Consider the following 26971-nt stretch of genomic DNA (forward strand, 5'->3'; position numbering starts at 1 on the left):
AGCGGAACAGGAGCCCACTGATATTGTGGGATCTCCATCTCTGGAGATGTTAAAAACTTGACTGGACAAGTCATGGCGCTGCTTTTAGCCGGGGGTTGGACCAGAGGTCTCCTAACTTATGCTATTACTTTATGTATCTCAATTGTTTGGTTGTCAGGATAAAATACAGAGCAAAGAGTTTTAAACGATCAGAAAAAAAATGCATTTTTCTTCTTCAGTCCCTTTCTTTGGGAATCTTTCAGCTCTCCAGTTGTCATTCAGGGCAAAAGCTGCTTGAAGTTGTTAAGATGAATAACAAGTTGTGGAATGTGATCAAAGTTAACTTCTTTAACTTAAAATGCTAAGTCTTTGCGGACTTCCTTCATTCATGGAGGAAGCAGACAGAGCAAACTAGATTATCTCTCTCAGTACTGGGATTACAACTCAGGACTCTGACTCCCAGCGTTATGCTCATTCTGTTACGTTGTGCTGTGCATCTGCCAAAGCTTTGCTGCATGTTTCATAGCTTACAGCAAGGGTGGCCTTTCTCCCTGAGACAGGATTGAAAGAAAGAGGGAAAAATGTGTCTCAGCTGTGATAGGCAGGGACTAACCCCAGTATTCAGAATACCTGCAAAAGTAAAACTAAGTGTGAGAAAAGCCCCATTGATAGTCACAGTGCTGATAAAGAGATTCAAATCAGAAACTTTGCTATTGGCAGAGACTTGTGGAAAAACTTGGTGGGTTTAGCGGTTGGGCTGGAGGGAGAGTGCTTTATGGGTATAGTTACATGTTATCTATCATGGAGGAAGCAGGAGTAGGAAGAATCTCTAAGCTCTCTAAGCTGCAGGAGGAAAGACCACAGCCTGTCTGACTCTTCAGCATTGCTCGGCTTAGGTGGCTCATGCAGAATTTTTTTTTTTTTTTTTTTTTTTTTTTTTTTGCTTCTTTGCAGATGAGCACCGGCTGCACAGTGGCAAGCTGTGTCTGATTATCCTGACATGCATAGCAGAGGTAGGTTTCCTGTGTGACATGTCAGCAGGTGGTCTCTCTACAGGGCCCTATCTGCATGCCTGTCCCCTGCTTCCTGTTGATTAGAAGCTGAAGACCTACAGTGGTAATGAGTAATGAGGGCCTGAGGCAATTACATTTTGCTGATAAGCCTGATGCAATGCTGTTAAAATTGAATTGAAACTTAAAAACTGAAGATCCTCTTATTTGGCTTAGCCAGCACATGGGGACAAAGAGAGAAAACAGTTGAGAGCTGTTGAGAGACCTTGTGATGTTACAGGCTTTTAGATGAGTAATTGTGCTTATGGCTTTCAACTCTGTGCTGTTGATAACAATCATGGGCAGTGCCATATCCCATCTGTCCAAAAAGGACATGTGTCTGAAATGAAGCTGTTTGGCAGGTTGGTCCCTGCAAGCAAGAGAGTAGCAAATCTGATGGTGGGGAGGGAAATTGGTATCACAGGGCTATGTCATTAGCCCTTGCTGGAGGTGGTCCTGTCTCATATGTCTTCCTCACATGTCTCATGGGAAGTGCTGGCTTGACTGATGTCCTGAATGGTGATTGAGCCTGTGTGGTGTTCATGTTTTGCTTGCTTGCAAGTAAAAATCTTTGATTCTTAATAAAGAATAAAAAGCAGTGAAGTTGATAGCCACTGTAAGGATCCTGAAGTAATGTTTTTTTTTTTTTTTCCAGAGTGCAGTCTGAAAGCTAATCATCTTTGTTTCAGATATTTATAGTTGCATGTTTTTGGCACCTGAGTACTGCAGGCAGATGTGCAGATAATGGAAGATAAGAAATACTGCTACTACACAGCAAGGGTGTGGTTTGGCTCTGGTATTAAAGGGAGGATGTGTTTATTACCCAGCCTGGCTGTGCCTTACCCAGAGATCAGTTTGATTTAGAGCTGCTCTTGGAGTGAGATTTGCCTGATGGGTGGGATAGCTGATTGACCTACTTACTGCCTGCACTGCAGTAACTTCTGGCATGATGGGGTCCATCAAAATGCCGATATAAACCTTTCTCCTCGCTTTGTCACAGAGATACCTGTGACACCTCATGCATTATGCAGCACTTGTTAAAATCTTGATGCTGTGGTATGTGCAGTCCAGAGTTTGGATGAGCAAAGAAGAGCAATGGAAAATAAATTGCTGACAAAACAACCAGTAGCGTAGGCTTTAGTTAAAGTAGAGTTGGGGACAGGAGCAGTTGATTTCTACCCCCGCTGGAGGTTCAGGGAACAGAGGAGGTGACAGGTGGCTTTTTAACCTTACAGCTACTTATCATTGAGAGTTTTGCACTAAAACGTTTGTGATGCAAGAGGCAAGTGAAAGGTGTTGGGCAGTTTGTTTGCTGTTTATCTCTTTTTCCCTTTCTTGCCCTTTCCAATAGGATCAGTACGCTAATGCTTTCTTGCATGATGACAACATGAATTTTCGAGTAAACCTACACAGGATGGTGAGTCTTTTCCCACAGATGCTCTGCTTTCTCTTCAGGATGAGAACACAGAGGATTTGAGTTCCAGTACGTTGAAAACTGTGCCACAGACGCCTAACCTAGATTGCTAAGGCATGTGGAAATCCCATGAGAAAAGTGATACTGGGGGAATGATCTTGATCACTCCCTGAATGTCTTACTCCTTCAAAGAACAAAGACCTGGTATCCATGCTGGCTAATTCATAGGTCTGTGTTAATGATGATCCTTGAGACAGGTCTGGCCAGTGTAGCTAGGGAGGAGCTGTGTAACATGATGTCTCTGAGGAAATTGGTGATGGAGAATGTTCTGCTCTAACTGTCAGCAAGCATTAGCCCTCATGTCATATATTAATAGCCAGCTGAGTTACACCGAATGCTCTGATTCAGCTTATGCTTTCTCCTGGGGGGGTGATTCACCTTCAAGGAGGAAAGTATTTTTTCCAGTCTTTCCCTATTGGGTATCCATGGAGGAAGTGTCCTTACCTGGCTCATGAAGCTCTGTAGTTACAGGTTACTGAATGGTTATCCTGACTTGATGTATTCTCACTTGGTGGTACTGGCACGTTCTACCTCATCCAACAGTGGGGCAATGCTTAAAATTGTAAAAAGTCTAGGATGGAATGAAACTTATCTTAAAGTGAACATACAGCGAGGGTGGTAGTCCTTCCTGCTTAACAGCAGACTCACCATTCAAATAGCCTTTGGTCTGTTACAGTCAAGACCGAAACCATTTAATACTGCATCTACTATTAAGAATGTAAATCAGACACTGGATCAGGAGCAAATCCGTACATTAACGAAGGGGGAGGAATTGCTGTGTGATTTCCTGTCCTGTGATGTGACCGTGCCCCCCAGTTACACAGAGTAACCCAAACCCAGCTGTCAGCATGCTGAAAAGCAGGCACACTTTGCTCCAGCCATGGCGTTCGGGATTACTGTAAGCAGGATAGCAATTGAGAAAAAGATAAAGGAAAGTCTGTGCTGGTGGTACTATTTGCATGAAAAATAGACAGTAGTACGCAGCATGTCACTTCAGACTTCTGTCTTCTTTTCATCTTTGCATGTTTGAAGCCAATGAGACACAGGAAGAAGGCAGCAGACAAGAACCTGCCCTGTCGCCCACTAGTGTGTGCAGTGCTAGGTGAGTGGTGGTAGTGCCTGTAGGCTGTGTGTGCCTATATGTGGTTCCTAAAGCATCTTTTGTTATGTAAGAGGAAGAGGTGATCTGTGCTGTTAAGGGGAGGAGCAGGTGGCCTTAGAAAGAGGGAGATTAAGTCCTAAGGAGGTTTCCAACAGTGGACAGTCTATCCTTATATCTGGCTGCCTTACAGAGAAATTAAATAGCAAGATTCCTGCTCTGTTAAAAAGGAATCCTGTATACATGCACAGGAAGTTTGGCAAAAGCCTGTGGGCCTCCTTTTACCTAAATAAATAACAATAGGGAGGAGAGTTAATTAGTACATTCATAGTTTTAGATGAGTGTAATAACAGTTGGTCACAAAGACTTTCTAGATGATATAATGGGGGCAGGCTTATGGAAAGGACAAATGTTTGATGGGAATGGTGTTTGCCGCGCACTTTGGCTTTTCTGAGCAGAGGAAGAATAGTAATGTCAGTAGCTGGGGCTGGTTTTGCCTGTGGATGTGGAAGCACAGTTGAAAGCTTTTCACTCGGTGCATGATTAAATTGTGAAATTCATTGCTGTGGAGGCCAAAAGCATAAATTAGTATGGAAAAGGATGGAGACTGGATCCCTGGATGGCTATTAAGCCTGATGGTACAGATGCAGTTTGTGACTCTGGCATTTTCAAGCAGATGATTTTGAAAGCTGGGATAGAACAGCCAGAGGAAGAATCTTTCTAGACCTGCCAGATTTCTTATACTCTTTCCCTAAATGTCTGTTTTTGGACACAACTGAGCCACCTTGCTGGGTTGTTTGGGCCCTAGGAAGTTAATTTTACAATTGTTACCACAAATATGGGTTAAGCTAATGTGTTTTATGCTGAAGTTACACTGGGCAAAGAGCACACACATACTCAGCACTTACTAGCTAAACCACAGTAACTTAATCTCTTTCAACTATATTTCTATACTCTTTGCCTCTTATCCTCTCACTGGGATCCCTTAAATGTTAAAGTGATGTTCTCAGGTTTTCTGCTAAATAAATCTTAAGCAGAAGCTTAGACTGTGTTGAGATCAGACTGGGTTTACTTACTTCAGAATCGATTTTATGGATAAATGGATGTTCTCTACAAAACCTCTGCGAGTAAACCTCTGAATTGTATGTGGTTTCTGGTGAAAATCACTTTCTAAAATGTATTTCTTAATGGAATTTTCCATTCCTGACAAGGCTTGAAATGCAAGAGCAACTCTAAGCATCAGAATAAGTGGTGTATTCTTTATTTGATTAATAGTGGTGGGAAAGCATATGGGGAAAGCAGTGCCTTAAAGCAAATTGCATTATATGCCCTTAGCTTCCAGTATAATATGTGCACTTTTCTTTTTATTCCAGAAGATGTCTAAATTTTTTTAAGGAAAAAAAAAAAAAGGGGGGGGGGGGAGGATTTTTTCTCTTCTTAGGGCTATTGTCTGGTAGGTTGGTAGGGTAGTTTGACTTCCTCATTGTTGTCTGCCAGAACTTAACTGTAACTAGCTTTACACTTACTTTATCATTTTCTTTTCTGTCTTAGATTTGATGGTGGAGTTCATTGTAACACACATGATGAAAGAATTTCCCATGGATCTCTACGTGTAAGTGTCTGTGGGCTGACTTGTAGTTTCACTGGAAGTTTGAATTTGAGTTCTCATCGTATAACAATCTTCTGGCTGAAATAATATTTTGTGGCTGATGGGGAGCTGGATGGCTTTTTGTGAACTTTTCCAGCAACTTTTTCTACTTTTAAAATGGTCTGTGGGCCAGAAAATTGAAAGCAAAATGAACTTCTACCTTCCAGACTGACTTCCTAATCTACTTGATCAAATACAAAGAAGTTTTAATTCTGAAAAGTTTCATAATACATGTTCATTGCAAGAATTCCTGCTTCTCGGAAGCAGAGTCTTGTTCTGGAAAAGCGAAAAGCCAATTTTGAAAAACCAAGTGTATCTAATAGGACGCCTGGAAGGCAATGTGGAGAATGGGAGAGAGACTCATTTCAAGACTGAAATAGCCTGCTAGGCAGCAAGGGTAAAATCTAGCACTAGGGAAAGGAGAAGAGGATGGGGCTACACATGAGCACTCCTTGTGTCCCGCAGGGCCCTTAGAATGCTTTGTTCTGCTTTAGCCTGGAGGGCAAAAATAGGATTTAGGCAGATCATTGTATTTGCTCTGTGCAGAGCTGAATTTCCCCAAGGCTTAGACAGCACTATATTCAACAGAAAAGAGACAAACCATAGGCTATTTTTGCTTAAGGTAACTTTTCAGCATGGTCTGGCTTTGCTCAAATAAACCCAGAACTGCAGTGCTTTTGCAAGGATTATATAGTTCAATTAGAAGTTTGTGAGGAATTATTCTTAATGACAATTACAGAAATATTTGTAGATGTATCAGGCATTGGAATTTGCCAAGAAGGGTGTGAAATGCTTGGGCTCGAAGGTAAAGTCACGTCTAGAAACCTCATGGGAGTAAAAATAATGAGCAGTAGCAACCATCAGTGGACACTGGTACCCATTTGTCTTGGCACGTTTATGTAGTCCTTTCATTACATTCCTGTCTGAAGCCATCCCATAGTGAACACAATTATTACAAAAAAGTGGGTGCTCTGAATGCACAGTGTCATACCTCTCTGCAGTACATCTGAAAAGTGACAATCTGAGGCAGCTCAATGGAGGGCATATTAATATTTACAAGAGAAATCCAGGTTGCTTTGACCAAGAGTGGCTTTTGTCTGCTATGTATATTATGCATCCAAAGCTTAAAAAACCCAACAAACAAACCCCAAGAAAAGAGTGTGGATGCAATTGCATCACTGAAGTGGTGTGCCTGGGGAGTCTAGGTCTGGTTGTTGGTGTGCTGGTCCCTTAGAGAGGGGCACTAGGGCTGTTACGCCTTTCCGCATCCATTTTTCATGTCCTGCTTTCACCCAGAGAAGTGGTATGCAACCAGTAGCTTTCAATGCCAAGATATATTTACAGAGTATGTTGCACTAAGGGCTATTATAATTTAAAAGAAATGTTTTAGCTGTTGCCAGATTCCCTCTGGTTACTGCCTTAAATAGCTTTTTGCAGAGGCCAGTTCTGGTTTTAAGGCCAAGCAAATAGGTAGCTGGAAAGGTGCTAGGGATCATCTGGAACCAGTAACATCAGAAATGGTAGATCTCTCCCCAGAGTGATTGCTGTTCCTGATCTGGAGACAACTCTCTGTGCTAGCCCAGCTGTTTTGCTTTCTTTTCTTGGCTGAATTTCTGAGAATCCAATGTGAAATACCAGCACTCAGGGTGATGCTCAGCTACTGTAAATGTTTCAACCTTAATCTCTCTAAATTTAGTAATTTCAGTCCTTACCCCATCGTGATATTTTCAAAATTATCTAAGGGTCTGTTAAGATGAATGTATACCATGCGCATATTATTCCTGAAGGCTTTTTTTTTTAAAGCTTTATTTTGAACTCTTCACCCCCTTTTGAATAATTTTCAAGCAAACATTTTTTGATTTCTATCTGGTTTTGTCTGTTGTGTACTGTTTCAGTAGTGTCTTTTCTGAGATGTTGATATTAGTAAGTTAATGTTTTTGAGAAATAAGAATTTGAAATTTTTTTTTTCCTTTTTGAAGTCTTCCTTCTGTTTTTCTAAATGTCAATAACTAAAAATAGCTTGCTCTATAAAATTCAAATTTGGATATATTTTCTGTCTTGTCTTTAAGGAGAGCTAGTGCTAGAAAAATTACTCTATTGCATGTTTAGTTCTAGTGTTACTCATGAAGAATGTTTGTGCACCTAGAAGTCTGTATAAATGCTAGGTGTCATAAAGGCCTGCAGGATCTGGAGACTTCACAAGTATATTAACTGTGTTTTGGGGGATTTCGGAGTCTGCAGGTGTGCTGCTTGATCATTTCTTTGGTTAAGGAGACTGAAAAGCTAGACAGAAATCCCCCTCTCCCTCCCAAATAGTTGAACCACAGGCTGTATTCAATGAAGTTACAAATCCTGCAGTTAGTTTCACTGTGTAACTTCCTTTAGCCTCATGCCTATGGCCAAAGAAATGGAAAAACTCTGCTGTGACCATATTTTGCAAAGTCTGAGAACAGTATCTCATACATATGGAGCTTGCAAACCAAGTAATTCCTTTCGTTGAGGTATGGAGTCCTCATGCAAGGTCAGCAAAGTGTGAAAAATATTAATCACATATAAAATAAACTTTAAAAACCTAAGGATAGCATTCTTGCATCTGTGGACTGTCCTGTCATGGTGAGTTTAAACTGCCATACAGGCTCCTGTCTCTGGTCTTTCTCAGACCTGATTCTCAGTCTGGTTCTTTGGGTATCACGTCTCTTTGGGATCCCGGGACAGCCACATCTTCTCTTAAGGTCTGAATTTGTCCATTTCCTGCAAGAGACAAATCTGCTGATTTAGGAGATGTTTCCAGGTCTGATGTGGAATTTCTGGGAAAGGTAGTGGTGAGCGTTAATGCCTTGCCCTCTCTTTTTTCCAGGCGGTGCATTCAGATTGTGCACAAGCTGCTGTGCTACCAGAAGAAATGCAGAGTGAGGCTTCATTACACCTGGAGGGAGCTCTGGTCAGGTACTTTGGGCTTTTATATTTGGACCATCTCTGCTGATGCAAAGAGTGGCAGTCTGGTGGTCAAAACCTTTTGTTCCATTGCTACAGGGTTAAACAGTAAGTGGCAATTCTGTTAAATCATCTTTGCTTTTCAGTTGCTACATGCAAATTGCCTCTTTTAGAAAGCCAGGGCATTATCATAATGGTAGCCAATTTGCTTTCTTGTCTGGCCATGATCACCATGGTATCCAAGTGTCTTTTGTTTATCTGTTTCACAGCCTGAGTCCCTCTTCACTGACTGGAGAAAGAGACGTGTTCTGGGCCATAGTGTTTCTCCTCCAGACACTTGAGAGTAGACAGGAGGTAGACTCTTAGGTAAAGGGAGGCAGACCCTACTCTTCCTCTTTACTGTAGCAGATGGATGTAGACAGAAGGGTGTGCGCAGCTTCTTCTGAGGAGAGCAATCTAGAAATGTCAGTGGGAAGGAAAAGAGTTTAACTCTGACCTTTGCACTGATTGCAGACAGTGTAGTTTATGCCTCTGGTATCCCTAGAAGAGAGAAATTTTACAGGATTTGACTTGTTTCTTAATCTCATGGGACAATCACTGTGTGGGAGGTCTGAGGAAAGGGGGTAGTGGAATGGATGATGAGACCTGGTGGGCTTCTTTCATGGGTATGATGTGTGCTTTTGTTCTAATCTTGCAAGCAGTGAAGTAGCTCAGCTAGGAAAGTACAGTTAATCCCTGAGCTGTTCTGGCATAAAAAAAGAGGTTTATGAAAATTTAAGGGAGCGTGGCCCTAACTGTATGTTCCTAGAGCTGTGCTTAAGACCTAAGATCAGTGACTTTGGTGGTGTAATGCAACTCCCATCAGAAATTTGAGAGCAAGGATGACTATTGAAAAAGTCTGTGATGAGTGGTTTCTGAAGCTGTTCTCAATTAACACTGAGTACTTCCTTTCAGTAGCTTTGCACAGCTGAGTGTAGGTACAGGGAAATGAACCAACAATCTGAGTCGGTTTCAGTTATTAAATTTTTGCCTTTTGTGACATGTGGCTCATTCAGGCTCTCTAAATTATTCCTGTAGAAGGTGAAGTGGGTGCCCCTAATGAAGAGATTAGCAAATTCTTTTCAGTTGCTTTCTTCAGAACAGAGCCCCTAGAGGCATGGCTGCAGTGCAATACTGGCTCAGGAGGAGAGTGGGTACAATGCAGAGGTCTGCTGTGAATAGAAATTGCATCTGGCAGTGTGTGAGATCCCTTTTCAGCTGTCACAGCAGAACTGCATTCATTCATATTTGGCCAGGGCAAGCTGGGGCTTTCCTCTACAATGGCAGTATGGAATTCTCAAATGTAATGTTTGCTGCTTGAAGATACTATTCCACAGTTCAGAGAGCATACTCTTAGACACCTTTCAATCCTTAATTTTACCCCTTTTTTTAAGGGGGAGGGGAGAGAAAACCTTCGCTGCACGCTGACATTTAGTATCCTGGGATGTTCTAGTTAGCTATCTCTAATTAGCTGCTGTTTGTATAGTGCTTAGGAAATGTAAAGTGCCTTAGAAGTGTTAAGTACCGCACGTGCTCTGAAAGCAAAGCGGTAAAGTAAAAAACACCCAGGCTGGTCGAGTTTCTGCAAAGGACCAGGAACGTTTGCACACCTGATGTAGCTGAAGAGCTCTATGCTTGCTGTAGATTTCTGCTTGTTTAGGGAGATCCTCTTAGGCAGAAGAAAATTACAGTAAGACTCTTTTTTCCTATAGGAAGTTGAGGTGAACAGACTTCAGCAGCTGCCAGGCTGATTGATTCAGGCTGGAAAGGTCTTGTATTGAATAGCATGTGCACCTGTAAAAGGGCACATCCTGGCTGCTCCGGGTGTGTATTTCTAGAATGCTGTATGTGCCAGTCTGAAAGCTAATTGCCAAGCCTATCTCTAGATACATTGTATAATTAACTCCTATCCCTTGTCAAGGCTGCTCTTTGAATCCACGGAATGTTGCTACCTTTAATGCAAAAGAATGGCTGTTTCTGGCAGACAATGCCAAAGCAGAATACAGGGACTTCTGCACTCATTTCTACCCTCTACGGGTCATTGTGAACATATTCCCCTCTGGGTTCTCACTTTGGATCGAAGGGTTAGTTGTCACTGCTGGATGAAGAGCTGAAAGTGTACTGCTATTTGTGGTGAGGCCTGAGATCTCTGCCCTGTCAGGTGTGCTTTACAGAAGGTCTTCAAGCCCACACTTGTCTTGAGTGATAGTGTGTGATGACCAAGGCAAAGTCTGTCTTTTGCAACATAGATAATAGCAATGGAGGCCCCCAAGCAGAGCTGAGTGGAACAGAGCAGATGGAGGGAAATGGTGTAAGCAAGTGTTGAAAGAAAGGGAGAGAATTGTACCTGGCATGTAAGAGGAGGAAGGCTGTTTCAGGCAGAAAGTTGAGTGGGAGAAATAGACAAAGGAAATGTTGTGGGGTGGGGGTGGGGGGACAGGGTGCGGAGGAATGGAGATGCAGGTCGTAGGTGGAAGCAGCAGCAATGTATGGAGCCTTCTGTTCGCTTGCTGATTCTAATGTTAGCTGCACTCTAATTAAGGAAAGCCACGGGTGTGTCATCTGATGGATAGATGCTCTTCCTTTGCAAGTGCTTTGTCTTCAGTGTGGAAGGGCAGCAGCAGTGCAAGAAACATTTTGCAGTTCCTTTTTATGATGTAAGTTGCAAAGATAAAGCTACTCTATATGGCAAAAAGTGTGTATAAGCTGGCTCTAGCTAGAGGTAGTCTGAAAATGTATTTCTGATCATTGGAGGAGTGAGAACCTGGAATGTCTTAAACAGAGCACTAGAAAGTAATAAAGCAACTGTAAAGTGAATTTTGATCAGCTTGTTAAAATGATTACCAAGCAAATACTACTGTGATAGATGGGCAAGACATTCAGATAAAGAAGATGCTTTCTGGTATTGGTTCCTGTTTAACAGAACTCTTCAGCAGGGTGTTAACTTCAGTTAACCCCAGTTAGCTGGGGTTAGTGTGTGTCCCTTTGATCCCTGAAGAAAAGCTTCAGTGTTGTGTGTGTGATGTGTTTTTATTTTTATTTTTTTTCCTTCTGTGACAGTGTACCATTACTGGTGACTAGGCTGGAAATTTGGCTTAGCTCAGAAGCCATAAGTGGATGTGATTGTGTTTACCTTGCCCCTTGCAGACATTTCTGGCCATTTTGCAGATCTCCTGGGCTCTTACACCAGGTAGCTGATGCTTGTGAAAAATTATGGAATGTCAAGTGTAAGGTAGTTTAGCAGACCTGGTGAGGAGACTGTTTGGTAACATCCAGTTTCCTGTTCTCGCAAATATGTTCTGCTCCCTGAAAACATACTGTGCTGGTCATCAGGGAGGGGTTTGGGTTTTGATTATTGAACAATTAGTTTGTACAGCACTTGGGTGATGGGAAGTGCTATATATGTTGTTGTTGTCAAGCATGTATAAGCTATGCCAAAAGAGTTTTTCTGAGTCATTTAAGCTTTTTATATAAAAAAGACCTAATTTCTTCAACTCCTCCCACCTCAAAATTAGTAATGCTTGAGCAATTCACTCTGAGCTTAGGGGGTGCAGGTAACTTCTTTGCAGTTGCTATGGTTTGCTTTTAAGGGAAAGCCATGTTTAAAGGAATAGAAAAGCAATTCTAATGTAGGCTTATAAAAGCAAGAGTAAATGATTTAAAAAAATCTTAAGTATAATTAATAATGATGAAATAGCTATCTATTAGGGCAACTGAATGCAAAGGAGGATTAAAAAATGAGCTTTGCCATTAGAAAGCATTGAAAGTCAGTATCCAAATTATGGAAAGGTAAGAGCTACAATTTCTTGTCTTGTAGCTTAGTAGATGCTGAACACTTAAAATGAAGGTACTTCAAATGTGTAGCACCATCAACAAGTCAATTTTGTTGCATTTTAAAGATTTTTGGTTTTTTTCCTTGAATATCAAAGCAGACTTTTAAAATGATACTGGACAAAATCTACTTCTACTGTGTGGACTCCTTTGTTCTTTTTGTCAGTTTCTGTGTTTGTAACATGAGGATAATATTTTTTTCAATCTGTTTGGATGAATACTGAAGAGGTGGAAGATTATTCTGTGGAATATATTAAAACAAAGAAACAATATTTTGTTTAAAAACCCACTTGGTATTTACAATGCACTTGCTCTTATGCAGTGCATGTTTAAGATAGTATCATTTAATCACTTGTGCTTTGCTTTGGTATCTCTGTGGCTGAAATATTAATTACTGGTAGTATTTGTTACTTACGGCATTTCTTGCTCTCCAGTTATTGATCAGGCTTGTTTCAGTCCTCTGATTTATGTTTCTGAACAGATTTGGAAATGAGTTAATGCTGCATCTCCCCTTCATCTCTGACCTTGCTGTCATTGTCACATTTTGCAGCAGCTATCTAGCAACAGAAGCTGGTCTTCCTGCAGCTCTTGTGGAGACGGAATTAATATACTTGTGAACTAGCCAGCCTAATATGCTGGCACTGGCAGAGCACTGGGTGCCACGAGAGTCCGAAAGACTGTAGAACTGCTTGGCCAGCTAGCAAATGACTTGGAGATTTTCAGGAAAGGGATTAAAGATCTAAAACTTGCCCTTCGTTTGCAGAATTTCTTATGTGGTTTTAAAAATACTACTGGGGCCCAAGCTCCCAACAACACTCTTCTGAATGCCGATGGAGTCTTCAGAGTTCAGAGGAAGTAGTAATTTAATAGATGCTCCACTCCAGCTAATAGTACAGATGAGGTTGCTCTGGTAATTTCTGTGCAATTAGGAATTTAAGAATATAGTACTGAACAAATGTTTTTAGGCTGTGAAGGATGTTGCAAGCCTAAGAGAAGGGCTTCTTCAACACAGTTAGTACCTTCAAAGGTAAATAATAGAGATCATGTGCAGGGATAGGGTAGAAGGAACAGGAGCTTGTGTTGAATGTGAAGTGCTTTAATGTGTTGGTCAGTACAAAGAAAGTCTGTCTGTCTCTACATTAAATGGTTCCACTTTAAAGTGTACCATTTTGTGAAGAAAAAGAAAAGAAATCATGTGAGATCTGATCTTTCAAATACCTTCCAGCAAAAGCATTTTCTGATTTAATTCAGCTGCCTGTAAAATGTAAAGAGAATTATAGAACAAATGCTGGAGCCTTAGCACTTTGAACTCGACATACTCTGACTAATGCAGATTTTATTTGGTGCTTATGCTCTCATTTTTGTGTGCCTGTTGGTGGTGAGAGGTTGGCCCAGCCTTTCTAAGTTGCATGTCAGAATCTCCGCGTGACTGAGAGCCACCAGGCACGTGCCGTGTGTCACGCTGCAGACGTGGGGTTCCACCGGTGGTTCATGAGTGTAAGATGGTGCTGGCTTCTCAAGAGCAGTGCCACTTCACTGAGGAGCAAGGCTGGGAATGGGAAGGAGGGGGTGTCTCTGCACTGCCCAGTGGCAGAGCAGCAGAAAATGTCAGTGGTTTAGCAGGTGGCTGAGTGATTGGGGAGGGAGCTATTCAGCATTTTTAACCCTCTCAGAGAAGTTGCCTCTCTCCCATTCTCTCACGCGAATGCCCCTCCTTGGGGCCTTGCTTTGGTGTGGAGGAGTGCGAGGCTTGCACAGGACTGAGCACTAGTGTCTAGCTAGACGTATCCTGGGTATTTGTTTTCAGTGTTTCTTAATTTACTGTATGTTTGAAAAAGGGAAGGCTGTTTTCTTCTCAGAATGATATATTGCCTATTTCAGCCATGCTCGTGGTTCCTTCCTTTGGGAAGAAGGATGTAGACAGGATTTCACAGGTCTTGTGTTAATTTACTGGGGCAGACATGCTTAGCTCTGGGACTGCGGAAACAGTGTTTGCTGGGTGCTGGCCTCTGGTGCGTATGTGCAGCAGCTTTGTGATCTGTGTGCTCAGTTTGGATACAGGCTGCCGGCGTTCTTGATTGATTCGGTGCTTTACCTGAGTAGCTCCTGAGGGGAGATCTGGCAGTTTCTGCAGGGCTCTAGATGACAGAGCACCTGAGCTTGTGAATTCGTAAGTTTGTAAAAATGAGCTTGTAAGTTTGTATAAGTTGAATGCTATTCTCCTTCCACCCCCACCCTGCTATTGTTTGATCTTGCTAGTATTGATATGATTTAAAGTGTTATGTAGTGAGCCCTTGAGCATTTTGGGGAACTGGCTCATTTCCTGTTTTCCAGAACGGGGAAGCTGAAGTTTTGGACGTTGTATTTATTTCTAAGTGACTCAGTAAATCCATCTTAGAGTTGTGATCAACTGCCATTTTACATGATGTCCTTGTCTAATCTGTGGCAATTCACCTCAGCTGTACTTGCAGATAGGTGATCAGAAAGCTTAATCTCTGTTCCTTATCTTTGAAATTGAAAGAAAATAGATAATAGTGACCAGCTGCTTAGTATGAAGCCCACGAGGTTCACTAGCACTTGCAGTTGTTGACTCTAGGGAGATTTATGAGGAGGAGGACCTCCTCATAGACACAGGAGCAGTGCTGGAATAGCGCTGAAATCTATTATGAAGACCATAGCTGTTCACACAAGCTAAAGGATGCAACTGTTACGTGCTATGGAATAGGTAGTTGGGAGTAGGCAACTGCTGGGGGTATAGATTTTTCTTTACTCATAGAAATTCTGGTGCTTGGCTGGACACGTGGTACTGTGCTGGCACAAGCTTGGTAATAGTTGCGTCAAGAGTGCAACTGTTAGCCCTGTTAGCTGTTTCAGTGAGTTTAGGAATGCAGGGAAATCAAAACATCAGTGAGGTATAAAATTTATGGGCTTCTGAGGCAATAAAAGAAATCTTGTCTAAAGTTTTGTGATACATACTGTGGGTCAATATCCATTTATTCATTTAGTTTGCACTTCTGGTAGCCCACCATGTTGCCAAAAGGAACGGTACCATCTTACAAAACTCGTTTACAAGCAAAAAATACACAAAGTTGGGAAGAAAAACTGCAGGTGTCCATATAACTCTGTGAACTGTGTGCTTGTTTTATGTACACCAGGAAAATCTTTAAATATTGGCTGTCTGCTGCCATTCTCTACTAGTTGGCCAATTTCATGTTAACCTTTCCTTTACGTGTTTCAACTGAAGCAAAAACTTTACTGTAAGAACACAGAGATACTTGAAGTATACTGGTACAAATCTCCTAAAGAAGATAGTATAAGAAACCTACAAGTAATTAGCTCTTTTACAAAAGAATATTCCAAATTCCCTGCATGGTGCATTTTTAGGAAGTACCTCCTGCTACTTGCGTAGTTCTCAGTATACTATTTTCTAATTCTAGTGAACTCCATAGTGTTCTATTAACTTTAATACTGATGGTGAAGGGTTTGGCCCCAGTCGCCAATGCAGAAAAGTTAATATCAGATTTCTGGCTGTTTGGTCACTTTGTGAGATCAAGAGGGGAAATTTTTATCCATGGATCCTTGCTCTGATGAGCACAAATGGTGTTTAGTGACTTAACTAGACAAAATCTAGTAATCTTGTGGTCATTCTGCCTCAGCCTGGCAGATCTTGTCTGGATATGTTGCTCAGTCCTTCAAGTTACTTTTTAAATAATACCAGCTAATGCTGAAGAAATTTAATTGTGAATCCTTAATGCTTTTTAGACCATGGTGACCCAGTGAGATACTGTGATAATCTCTGCTGTGAAACAGTCCCTTTGATAGTTGGAGGTATTACAGCTGGAGCTGTTCAGTGTTTTCTTTGTCTGCCCAGAGGGGTTGAACCTTTCAGAATGCAGTGATTTATCCCCGTCTGCTTTTTGTTTTCAGGGGTGACACTTGCAGATCTCTCACCTTGCTCTTTTTCCATGTACTTGCACAGTGTTTCTGTGCTTTTCCTCATACTCTTCTTTTCCAAATTGGCTCTGGTTTCTAAGACCCCATGCAAGAATGTGCAACCTTAACTCCCAAGGCTACCATTTAAATAACAGCCTGAGCCTGTGCTGTCAGGCAGAGTAGAGTAGCTCTGTTCTTCCCTTTTCTCAAGAGGAGTGAGGCTTGGGTGTGTATGGGGCTTACAAAAAAAAGAAAGTTCATCTGAGCTTTAGCCTAAGTTGGAAAATTTGGTTTCTCTTTTACTGCTTGCTGGAATGCTATCAAGTAGCATTGCTCTGGCATCAGCTATCAGCATTTCCATTCAGCTTGCAGCTTTCACCCTGTTACCTGTGGTTTGGTGGGAGCAGCGAGTGCCAGGGATGAGGACTATATAAAGAAGAAGAAAAAGGGCTGGAAGTGAAGTGGCCTACTCACCTGGTCCTGGGAGCAATGTTTTATGCCAGCCTGTGCTCCAGCCCTCTGGCAAGCTCCTGTTTTTCATTTAGAACACAGGTTGCTTTCATGCTCGTACCCTGAGAGTCATGGGGAGAAGAGGAAACAGCCGTAGATTGCTGAAACGCTGGTGATGGGGAGCTTGCCAGTAGCAGGCTGTTATCTGCCGTGGAGCTTTGGTTGCTGAGAGTGTGAATTCAGAAGTACCTACAGTAGCAAGCAAGGAGGCAGCAGTTGCAGAGTTAGAGGAGCCATCCATCCAGGTGAATTGTTGTGGCTGAGAGCTGGGTCCTCCTTGCTTCAGCTCCTTCTCTCTGCTCTGAGAAGGATATAAAATAGCAATGTTGACAGAGCTTTTGTTGCTTCCCGTGGGGCAGGTGGGGGGAACCGTGTTGGTGCAACAGTCCATTTTCTAACTCTTTGGCTGATTGACAGGAAGCTGCAAGTGCTGTCCTTGGGTAACTAGTTAACTTGTCCAGGGATGCTCGGATTGTCTCTGCCTTGGGGGGTTCTGGTGCATTAGTTTGTAATAGCAGTGTAGCTATTTCTTGGACATGTTTCCTGTTTCTACTGCTCTATCTGGAGAGTACCTTGATTCTTTTCTGTCAGTCCCTCTCTGTAGATACTCATCTCCCGAAGAGTTTGCTTTGATCACTGTTGACCATTTTGAACATGGCTAGATCTGCACCCTCTAAACACTCGGGCCTTCTCAATATATTCAAGCCTTTTGCTTTCCTACTTCCTACTTTCAGATTACAGCATGTATTACAGGTAACTATTCTGTTCCAGGTTTGTTCTTCCTCCTCATAACAGCACAGTGAAACCAACAGGGATATGCAGTTACCCTGCGTTTGCCCTTGTGATCAACAGTTGGGAATAGGAGATGGGACTGGATCCATAGTTCTGGTCCTGACATCTAGTGTGATTTTTTTTTTTTTTTTTTTTTTTTTTTTTCCCCTCCTGCTTTGTGGTTTAGTTTCCCTGATGTGTCAGGATCATTCTGAATTTTGTGATCTGGAAGAGCACTCTGAGGCTGCACCATTGTGTTTAGCCTATTATTCTTCAACAGGCATTTGAGGTTGGCCACTGTTAGAGACTGGATGCTGAGCTTAGGTAGGTCGTTGGTCTGATATGGTATAGCTAGTGCTAATGTTAGCTCACTGCTATTGAGCTACTCAGATGCAAAGGGTCATATCTGTGCTCGGAAGTGGTGATCGGCTGCCTGGGCGATGCATGCTTCCCAAAGCCTGGTCTGGGTCTCTTCCAGGAGGAGAAAAAGTAGGCATGTTGCTACTTCTTACAGGGTTGCTTTGCTGCCTTCAGGAAGTTACCTACAATGAAAGACTACTATGTGGCTGAAGTCTGAAGCCAGCTCTTCTATTTATGCTTTCAGTGGTGTTGCAGACGGAGCAGTGCTGTTTCCTCCTTTATACTGGAGGAGCTGAAGCACAAGAAGACTAAAGTGCTGCTTCCTAAGGAATTTAATCAAGTTGCAAATCCTCAGTTGCAGTCTAGTGCACTAATCCCTGCCAGCTCTGGCACACACGTTACTGCTAGTGGTATGGACCTTGCTGTTCTCCCTCTTGAATATGTATATGTGAGCAGGCTGGCTATAGGAGGTCCAGAATGGTTACTGTGCTGCTGAGGCACTCGGAGGTAGAGGATTTGTCTGCAGCAAGGAAGTTTTGCCCAGCTGCCCTGCAGTGCCGTGTGAGTGGGGGTCCTCCTAAGGAGGTGGACTGAAACACTGTGAAAGCAGGACAAGGCCCTGAGTATACTTAGTGCTGGAGGCTGTTAGCATTATGGTGACTTCTGGAGGGAATGGGGAAATTGCCGCTCCTCCCCGTGTGCCTCCAGAGTTTCAAGAGATCTGTCTAGAAGATTGAAGGATATTAGTAGAGCATGGGATTCCTATTAACTGACATTACATTGCAACTTCTGGGGAGCCCTCATTTTTTTTTTGCCTTGCTCCTTTGTTGAGGGCCATTATATGCTCCATTAGAAGATTTTTGACCTGTGAACACAGCAGAGACGGTGATAGAGGCCTCCAGACTGTGCTCATCCCATCCAGGATGTCAGTGATATGTGTCTCAGGGCTCTTCTTTTCTGCTCTGTTGTACAATAGCACATCAGAGCCTTTACTGCTTTTGGCAGAGTCTGTGCTACACTGTCACTTGCCTAAGGGACTGTACTATTTCTCCTTCTCTCCTCTTTCCCTCCCCCCCCCCCCCCCGCCCCGGTGCATCAGTGATCCAAACGATGAACACTGAGACAGTAAATAGAACAAAAACTTTGTGTGAATCCTAAATGTGCTGAGGCTGAGTTTACTTCTGTTTGAAACGAGGCTTACAGGGAGGGTAGATCTGCTCTGTGCAGAGGGGGAAGTGTAAGTCTGCTATGAGAGGAGGAATAGGGGAGGGAGGGGATGTAGGGCATCAGTCCAGAAATGGGAATTGCATCCTTCCTGGTGGAAGAGAGGAGGAACAGCTGGCTGCCCACAGCCTCCTTGAAGGCTTGGCCTGCAGAAGGGCAGCAAATGACTGAGCAGTATTTTTGCTCCTTAGTAGACAGACTGGCTACAAGAGTGATAAGGGAAAGTGTCAGTCCTCAAAAGCAGCTACACAGTGGAGGATCCAAGAACTTCTTCAAATGCAGTCATTGCAGTTAATAATAAAAATAAAGGGGTGGGGGGAGATATCTGTAAAAGCAGGTGATCCCATTTTTCATCCTTTGACTATAATAATCTTTGGGAGAGAAAATTGCCTGAAAACTGATCTGGACATTTTATACCACTTTCACATACAGCCAGTTGTATGGCTTCATGCTCATTTTAAGTATCCACTCCACAAGCTTTAGTTCTTGTTTTTTCTGTGGCTGTAAGGTAGGTGTTCAAGGTCATTTTTCTCTGCTTGTTGTTTTGGGAAGCATAGCTGGTGTGCTCAGCTCAGGACACAAAATGTAGAGCTTGCATGCAAATACTGATTGCTGCTAGTTTAGTTACACCCTTCTGCTTTTGTTGCTAGAGAACTCTAGTGACGCTATTGTGTTGTGAAATTATGGGTACTTTGAGATTTAGTGTAGTGGGTGTGTTGTATTCTGGTAAGGAATGAGGAAGACTGGTATCTTTAGGGGAGAAAAAGATGCTAGAGAGTATTGCAAAAATGATGCAGTTTTCCAGTTTGTGTTGAAATAGATCTTTTGCCCACACTGTCCATTGCGTAGATCCTGAAGGACAAATTTGGATAACATGGCTGAGCCCAAGCAGGGACCACAGTTCTGTCCATCTGCACAGCTGAGAAATTGAGCCACTGCTCTGTTGGGAGCAGACATGGGTAATTTCCTAGCTAGAGTGGGAGAGGGCAGCCTGTAGATGGGATACGAGAGAAGAACAATTTATTGCAGCAGGGAAAAAGTGACACATCTGTTTTGGCTTCAGATTGCTCAGGAGTAGTAATATTGCCCCGTTGGAGCTCAGGAATGGATGGGTGTTCAGCCAGTTGAACCTTTGCTCTAAGGGTTTATTTTGTCTGTGCAGTGGCACTGAAGGGCAGTGTGTATCCAGAGCTGGATTTAACAATTGTTAATCCTGAAAATTCCAGGGCACAGCTCCGCTCTCTTTCAGTACAGCGTCTGCCTTTGCAGGCAAACTACTGAGGCGCACATAGTCATAGGTTCAAGGACTCGTACTCCATGGTGTTCCTGTCCCTTTCTTTGAGCCTCTTGTGCAGAGACGCTGATGCAAGAAGCGTTGGTGTAGGAAAAGATTGGTGATACTCTGTGCATTGATGTAGCATATCTCATAGTTAGGGTCGCTTCAACTGCCTTAGAAATGCGGGGTTCCCAAGCTGTCAGGTGAATTTGTTTGTGCAGTACATACAGAGATTGTAAGCCTGGCGGTTTGTTCTTCCGATTAGCTCTGCGCCCAGCCCTGAGTTCCTTTCTCCTGTGAAGTGTCCCTTGCATTTCTAGTTCTTGGGGAGTAACAGCACAGATAGCCCGCTCACAGTCAGTTATGTAGTGCTATTCAGATACAAAGATTGATTTCAAGCAGCATATATAATACCTTGTCTTTTTTCTAACTGGAACAGGAAAATTAAACATGAGCAAATTTATTACTGCAGATGGAACAGACATAGGAGCTGTTGTCAGGGTGGACCAGAGAATTGGTTAGGTTTTTTCCAAGTGTTGTCATCAAAATAGAGCAGTCCATGTGCTTCAGGGTGGTATCTGAGAAACAGTCTGGACAACTGTAGGATATTTGCCACTGTCAGTTAGTGAATACTTACTTTGTGAACAATAAAAGTTTATTTTCCTCCTTTAAAAAAAGTCTCTCCACTATGGGCAGTGTTCTTGTTCACTGTGTCTGGATATTCAACGACTTCTCTTCAGGCTGTGCCGCCACTCTCTGCCAAAGGCCTTTCAGCAGCTTCTGATGGAAAAGTGAGAGGTGATGGTACAAAAATTCAAGGCTCTCCACCACTTTTATAGTAAATCCTGAGCTCTGCTACTCTCCTTTCAGAAACCCCAACTGCTGACAGTTGCACAGCAATGCTTGGACAGAGGATGTGAGGATATGGACTGTTCTGGCTGGGCAGGAGGTAAAACATGCTCATAACTATTAAAAAGAAAAATGGCCAATAAGCTGCTGTGACAGAGATGCAGGGCAGCTGCCTTCAGTTCAAAGCACTGACTGTGGGAGGCCGTAGTTTTGGCTGTGGAGGCTTGGTTACCTAGGAAACCAGTTTTTAGCTGGATCTCTGCTCCAGTGGAGAGCCCATCTGTACCTGCTACTTCTTTGTTTTGAAATGGCTGTTTTACAGAAAAATATCTGACAGGAGTATTTGCAGAGCGGGATTATCGTGGAATCCGGGCTCCGCTTGTGGTCCCAGGCGTCTGAGTCTAATGACGAGGTGCTGATGGCATCGGGACTTCTGTGGCTGAACTGAAAATGGATTAATGTTGCTGCTTGGTGAAGTGGGCTGCTGTCATGGAGGGGAGGCTACTGTGGGTTGTTAAATCCTGGGACTGTTTGAAAGGGGAAATGACTTGCTTGTCTGGAGTTTGCAGAAAACTTGGTTCATTCTGATTTGCAGTTCAGCTCCAAACCTCTAGCTTGTCCATTAAGGGTAAACTGAAGCAGCTTCTCTTTCTGTGGTGGATAAACAGCCTCACTAGGCCTGTGAGCTTTCCTTTTTTGGGACATATGTAAAATGTTGATGCTGGAGAACTTCTGGCATTGGAAGGCAGTGATTTCAGGATTGTATTCAGGATCTCCAATTTGTTTATTCACAGACCTTGCCAATCTCTTGACATCTGTCTTTTTGCTGTAGGTTTTTCATTTTGCCTTTTCTGAATACTGTGGGATTTTGGGGGCGGTGGAAACCCTAATTTTGCACTTACTATGTTCCTGTTCCCTGTGCTTTACTACTCCCATTTCATAGCCTGTACATTTGGGCAAAGATGACTGGTCTACTCTCTATTCCCTACAGCATTCTCCCAAACTGAAGTTGGTTTTCTCACAGGTTGCTGTGTAGTGTGTAACAGTTGCATCAATAGGGACAGCATTTGGAGGTGACAGTGATTAGGTATCCTTATACTGCTTAGAAATTTGAGATTGTATTTAAACTTTTAAAATCCATGGACATCTCTTTCCCTTCTCAAATAACGCATCTCAAATCTGCTATCTGGTAGTGGGCGATAGCTGCTTGGGTGACTTACTGACCCAGGGCTGTTGAACTATTGTCTCCTTTTTTTTGATCTTCTTTCCCAGCTAACTCGGACTGTGAGCAGCAGCATGTTTCATGGAAGTGCTGCTGTAAATTGGGCGAGGGGAGAAAGAACAGATTTAACAAATTGAAGTTGTGCCTATAAGAATTAAAGGCCTGCCTGGCATTAGTCTCGTAGATGCTGTTACTAATTAGTAGGTAATTAAGAACACTTTAAAAATGCCTTTCAAGCTTTCCAGCTTGACTTTGCAGGCCACCTAATTTGGATGTCTTAAGTCATAAAACCCACTGGCTTCAGAGCAGAGAGTACACTAGGAATCTCTTTTAGGCAGGCATCACCTTTGAGTCCTGAGCAGGTATCATGCAGAATAGCTTTCTTTTTGAAATTTCTGCAAGCAACGATATTAAGAAATTTCCATTTTCCAAGTGTGTAAAGTCTGTGTGATTAAAGCTCTTTTAGCCAACCCTTTTGTTAATTACCACTATCACTGTCCAATGCTGGGTGGTTGCAAGAGCCTTTCTTTTGCTTTAAGACATGTCTGAACCAGATCTGTTGTCTTTGCTGCACAGCCCTAGATAACTGACACAAAGCAGCGTATCATTCTATGTGCCATCACAGCAGCACTGAGATAGCAGAGCTGCAGCAAAGCCATGCTGTCTTTTTGTTTTATTTTGTTTCAACTTCATGTAACAACAGGAGTGACAGTTTGGGGCTGACTCTGTGTGTATCATGTTGGTGATGTATGAAGCAGAAAAGAGACAGGTGGTTTTTCCAGCCCCAAAGCTCACTTGAGGATCTGGCAGGCAGAAAAATCTCCTGTGAACCCTCTAAGTTAACAAATGGCTCACCTTGAGCCTGAGCAGATTCGGGAAGTCAGTGAAGGAGAATAAACCTGGGATGTGAAAATACCTGTCGCTTATTGGCCCAGCACGGTATTTTAGCCAGTAAACCACATGTAAACTGATGTACTTCTGAGAGGTCAGCAGCTGGCATTGAGGTTGCTTGATATCAAGTAGTGAATTAACATCTATATCTAAGTGACTTTTTGAGAATGGCTTTGCTTTTAATTTTATTTAATATGTACATATATTTTTTTTTCCTCTTAGCTTTGATCAACTTGTTGAAGTTCCTCATGTCTAATGAGACTGTGTTGCTGGCCAAACACAACATCTTCACCCTTGCTCTTATGGTGAGTATAGAGAAAGCAAATCTTCTACTTTAAGCAACTTAATTCATCTTAATTGAACCTTAGGAAAGACTGCTGTATTTCTGGCTTTCTAAAGAGATATCAGAACAAGGCAGAGGAACGGAGGAATATCACTGACTATTTTTGCTAAGATGATGTTTGGGAAAGGGAGTGCTTGGAGTTGGTGTAGGATCTGTTCATTGAAATAACCATGCTTATGTGAGGAAAGGCTTAGTTTAGTTTCATTTTCCAGCATTGATATGTTTCTTCTTGTTGTGGGGGCCATATGTACGCAAAATTCAAGAAACTTAGTTTTCCTGGCTGCTGTTATGGCAGTATTCAAGTTTCCTGTCTATCTCTTCTGTAGTGATAAGATAATAGATGAAGCAATGAAGTAATACAATGTATAATGGAACCAAGAGCTCATTTCTTTGAAGATTCTGGACACAGTTTATATTGTTTACTTGTGCTGATTAGGCTTTGTGTAAATATACCTGTTGTAACTTAATTTCACTTCCTTATATAGGTCGTGAACCTATTCAACATGTTCATCACTTACGGAGACACGTTTCTCCCCACTCCCAGCAGCTATGATGAGCTGTATTATGAAATCATTCGGATGCATCAGAATTTTGACAACCTTTATTCTATGGGTGAGTGCTTCCTGGCTGGTCAGGAATGCTGTAGACCAGATGTGGCGGCTTGAGGGGTGTGTGTGCAAGTTCTGTTCCTGTGTCAGCTGTTTTCTGTCTGCCTGCTGATGGTGTGTCTCAGTGAATGGACATGCTTTGTTTCAGTATGTTAGATAAGTTAAGAATAGAGAAAGGGATAAACTTGTTAAAGGGATATGTTTTGTTCAGTCTGAAGCCAGTTTTTTTATCAAAGGAATAGGCCTGTTGCTTCTATAACAGCCACTGACTGTGATTGGAAATATATATTTATTGGTGCAGCTAGTTATGTGGGAGTTCATATTTCATGCTTCTTTGTGTAGTTCAGTCAATTTGTAGTCTGCATCTATCACGTTTGGCAGCCTCCGGTGAGAGGGCAAGTGTAAGCTGCAGAACCAGTCAGCACTGGGAAGCACGCATCACGAGCAAGAATTTGGAAAAGAATTTGAGAAATTTATGGCAAGAAGCTGGCTGTGCTAGACAAATCACACTTAGTGCACTTACTGCTAAAACAAACCAAGAAAACAGCCCCCACAAACCTGCTCGCGATGGCGAGCAAATCACTGGACTGAAGAATGTGCCTGCTGGCAAAACATGAGGAGGCTGCCATCCTTCAAACGAGGAAGCATGCTGGAATGCCACCAAGAGAAGCCCAGCAGGAGAAAGAGGAACAAAGAAGCAGAGAATGTGTAGAGGCATAATCAGGCAGCATATACACAGGGGCCTGCCGCTGAGGGTAGCTGCAGCAGGTCTGGTGTAGTGCCTGTGTGCTTGAAGCTGTGAAGAAAAGAATATAGCTGTGTTCTTTGTTTGCTTTGTTCCAGAAGGACCTTTCTTCCCCAGACCCCCTGCTCCCTTCTCAGTGTGGTCACCCAATGAACAACAGGAGCAATATAAGCATGTAAAGGGAGTTAAAGGGCAGGGGTGAGACAGTTGGCCACAGAGCTCTGCTGACATGGGGAAGAACTATCTTCACCAAAATAAAAGGAGCCAAATACTCCCTCTAGTCACAAGCAAAAAACGAACACTTCTCTAGTATAAATTTTCTGCAGTTTTCGTCTCTTGTACAAGGGATCAGTTGGCCTGTTTTGTCCACAGAGCAGCTGAGATTTTTTTGGTAACCCATTCCCTACTCCCAAGAATTGTGGCCAGTAAGATGAGGTACTTTTACTAGTCAGCAATTTTTCAATTCCCCTCCCCTGTGAAAGCTGAAGGAAAGTGGAATGGAAGAATGACACACTCGGATACTTGCTCAATTGGGCTGCAGTAGGCACATCTGACCTGTTGAAACAATTCATTTATCACATGAATACATTTTCCATCATGCTATGTAGAGCGAACACTTTGAATTAACAGTGTAGGTGCCTGAATGGAAACTCTCTCTGAATTGATTTGTAAGGTATTAAAGTATGGTACTTACTATTTGACAAAACAGTGTTATTCAGAGCTGACTTTTTTCCCTCCTGCGAATGCCAGATAATGGGAACACTAGAAAGTGAGAAGGAATCACTGTCTCTGATTCCAGCCACAGTTTTGCCAGATGTCCTAACAGCTTCCCTTGGCTTTGTCAGAGCATGTCACTTAGGCTACAGTCACCCTTCTATCTTTGTCTTGGGACATTTGTTAGCACAAAAGGCAAAGCTATTTTATTCTTTAGTTCTACTGTTAACGGATGTGGGTGAAGCTTTCTACTTTGGGAGTGGGAGTGAAGTCTTGTTGCCTTGGTTTTTGTTTTCTGGTCCTGAATCTGAACTTTATTCAGGTCTGCAGAACTGAAAGCTTCTTTCGTGTAATAATAGGCATGAGTGTGCAGCCACCATCCTATGGATTCACTTGTAGCATCAGTGTTTCTAGATAATCCTAAATTGGGATGAAGTACCTTTCCTTCATCTCTAAGTGTAAGGTGAACCTTTCTTCTAAAATGTAACCCCAGAGCCCCCAGATGTACTAATTCATAAAAGATTCCCTCTTATTCAGGCAACATGAAAAAAAAATCCAGACATTTGTTCTGGACTCTGTTACTGTTTTGATACTTACCAGAAGCTGTGCAGGTAACTGGCAGTCTAGAAAGGCTACAGATTCTGACCTAAATAAATATTTTGGGGGCTCTGGCAGCAAAGAATTGGATTCACTGGAAGTTCTGCCTGTTGCAGAATGTTTTCAGAAATGTTCCCCAGTCTGTCAGAGACCATCTGTGCAACAGAGTGGCATCCTGGTTCCTACAGGGAACGTTTTTCCCTAAGCTGGCATGTAATCTCTCTCTGCAATTCCAGATAAAAGAGGAGGTAGAGAGTCAATCACTATTGGATTGGGTGTAATTCATGGGCTGTAATCTAGCTCAGATGGAACCTTGTGAGAGCAGGAGCTGGAGGAGAGAAGTAATGTATGGAATAGAAGGTGGCGTAGACTGGAACTCTGGTCCTATTTCTGAGGGAAAGCAGAAAACAGCTTTAACATGGGATGATGAAATTAGTTAGGAGGAACTAGATTTCTTCTGATTCCTTTCTCTTCTCTCCCCTCTGCTTCCTTTCTCCCAGTCATTTTGTCCTGCACACCTTTTCCATGTTCCTTAAACTTCTTAGGTATGGCTTTGAAGGGAACTTCTGCTTTGGATCACAAATCATCTCAAAGACAGCCTTTTTTCACAAAAGTTTCTGGCTGCCATCTCATCAAAGTAGATTTTTTTTATATTTTGGATTAAAAATGTTGCCTTGCCCATTCAGTGCCAGCACTGTTAACTGTCTTTTTTCTTTCAGTTCTAAGGCTTTCTACCAATGCTGGTCAATGGAAAGAGCCTGCAAGCAAGGTGACCCATGCATTAGTCAACATTAGGTAAGGAGCTGAAGTTAATAACCAGTTTGGAGATTCTTGTGTCCTGTGTGACTGCATTCTTATCATGACACTTTCACGTT

At 42.5% G+C, this 26971-nt stretch overlaps 1 protein-coding gene across 3 annotated transcripts in view; it reads left to right on the forward strand.

Annotated features, from left to right (window-relative positions):
* Nucleotides 1-26971, forward strand: part of ARMH3 (armadillo like helical domain containing 3) — a 134075-nt gene that overhangs the window by 36335 nt on the left and 70769 nt on the right. For all 3 annotated transcript variants that reach the window (XR_010389741.1, XM_064514129.1, XM_026102905.2), the window contains exons 16-23: nt 934-992; nt 2380-2445; nt 3535-3604; nt 5153-5213; nt 8107-8195; nt 23312-23394; nt 23918-24044; nt 26816-26891. Coding sequence is in view for 2 of the 3 variants with exons in the window: in XM_064514129.1 (XP_064370199.1) it covers nt 934-992; nt 2380-2445; nt 3535-3604; nt 5153-5213; nt 8107-8195; nt 23312-23394; nt 23918-24044; nt 26816-26891 (631 nt within the window). In the remaining variant the exon portion in view is untranslated. The remainder of the gene's footprint in view (nt 1-933; nt 993-2379; nt 2446-3534; nt 3605-5152; nt 5214-8106; nt 8196-23311; nt 23395-23917; nt 24045-26815; nt 26892-26971) is intronic.

This window comes from Dromaius novaehollandiae, chromosome 6, assembly GCF_036370855.1.
Source record: "Dromaius novaehollandiae isolate bDroNov1 chromosome 6, bDroNov1.hap1, whole genome shotgun sequence".
Taxonomy (NCBI): domain Eukaryota; kingdom Metazoa; phylum Chordata; class Aves; order Casuariiformes; family Dromaiidae; genus Dromaius; species Dromaius novaehollandiae.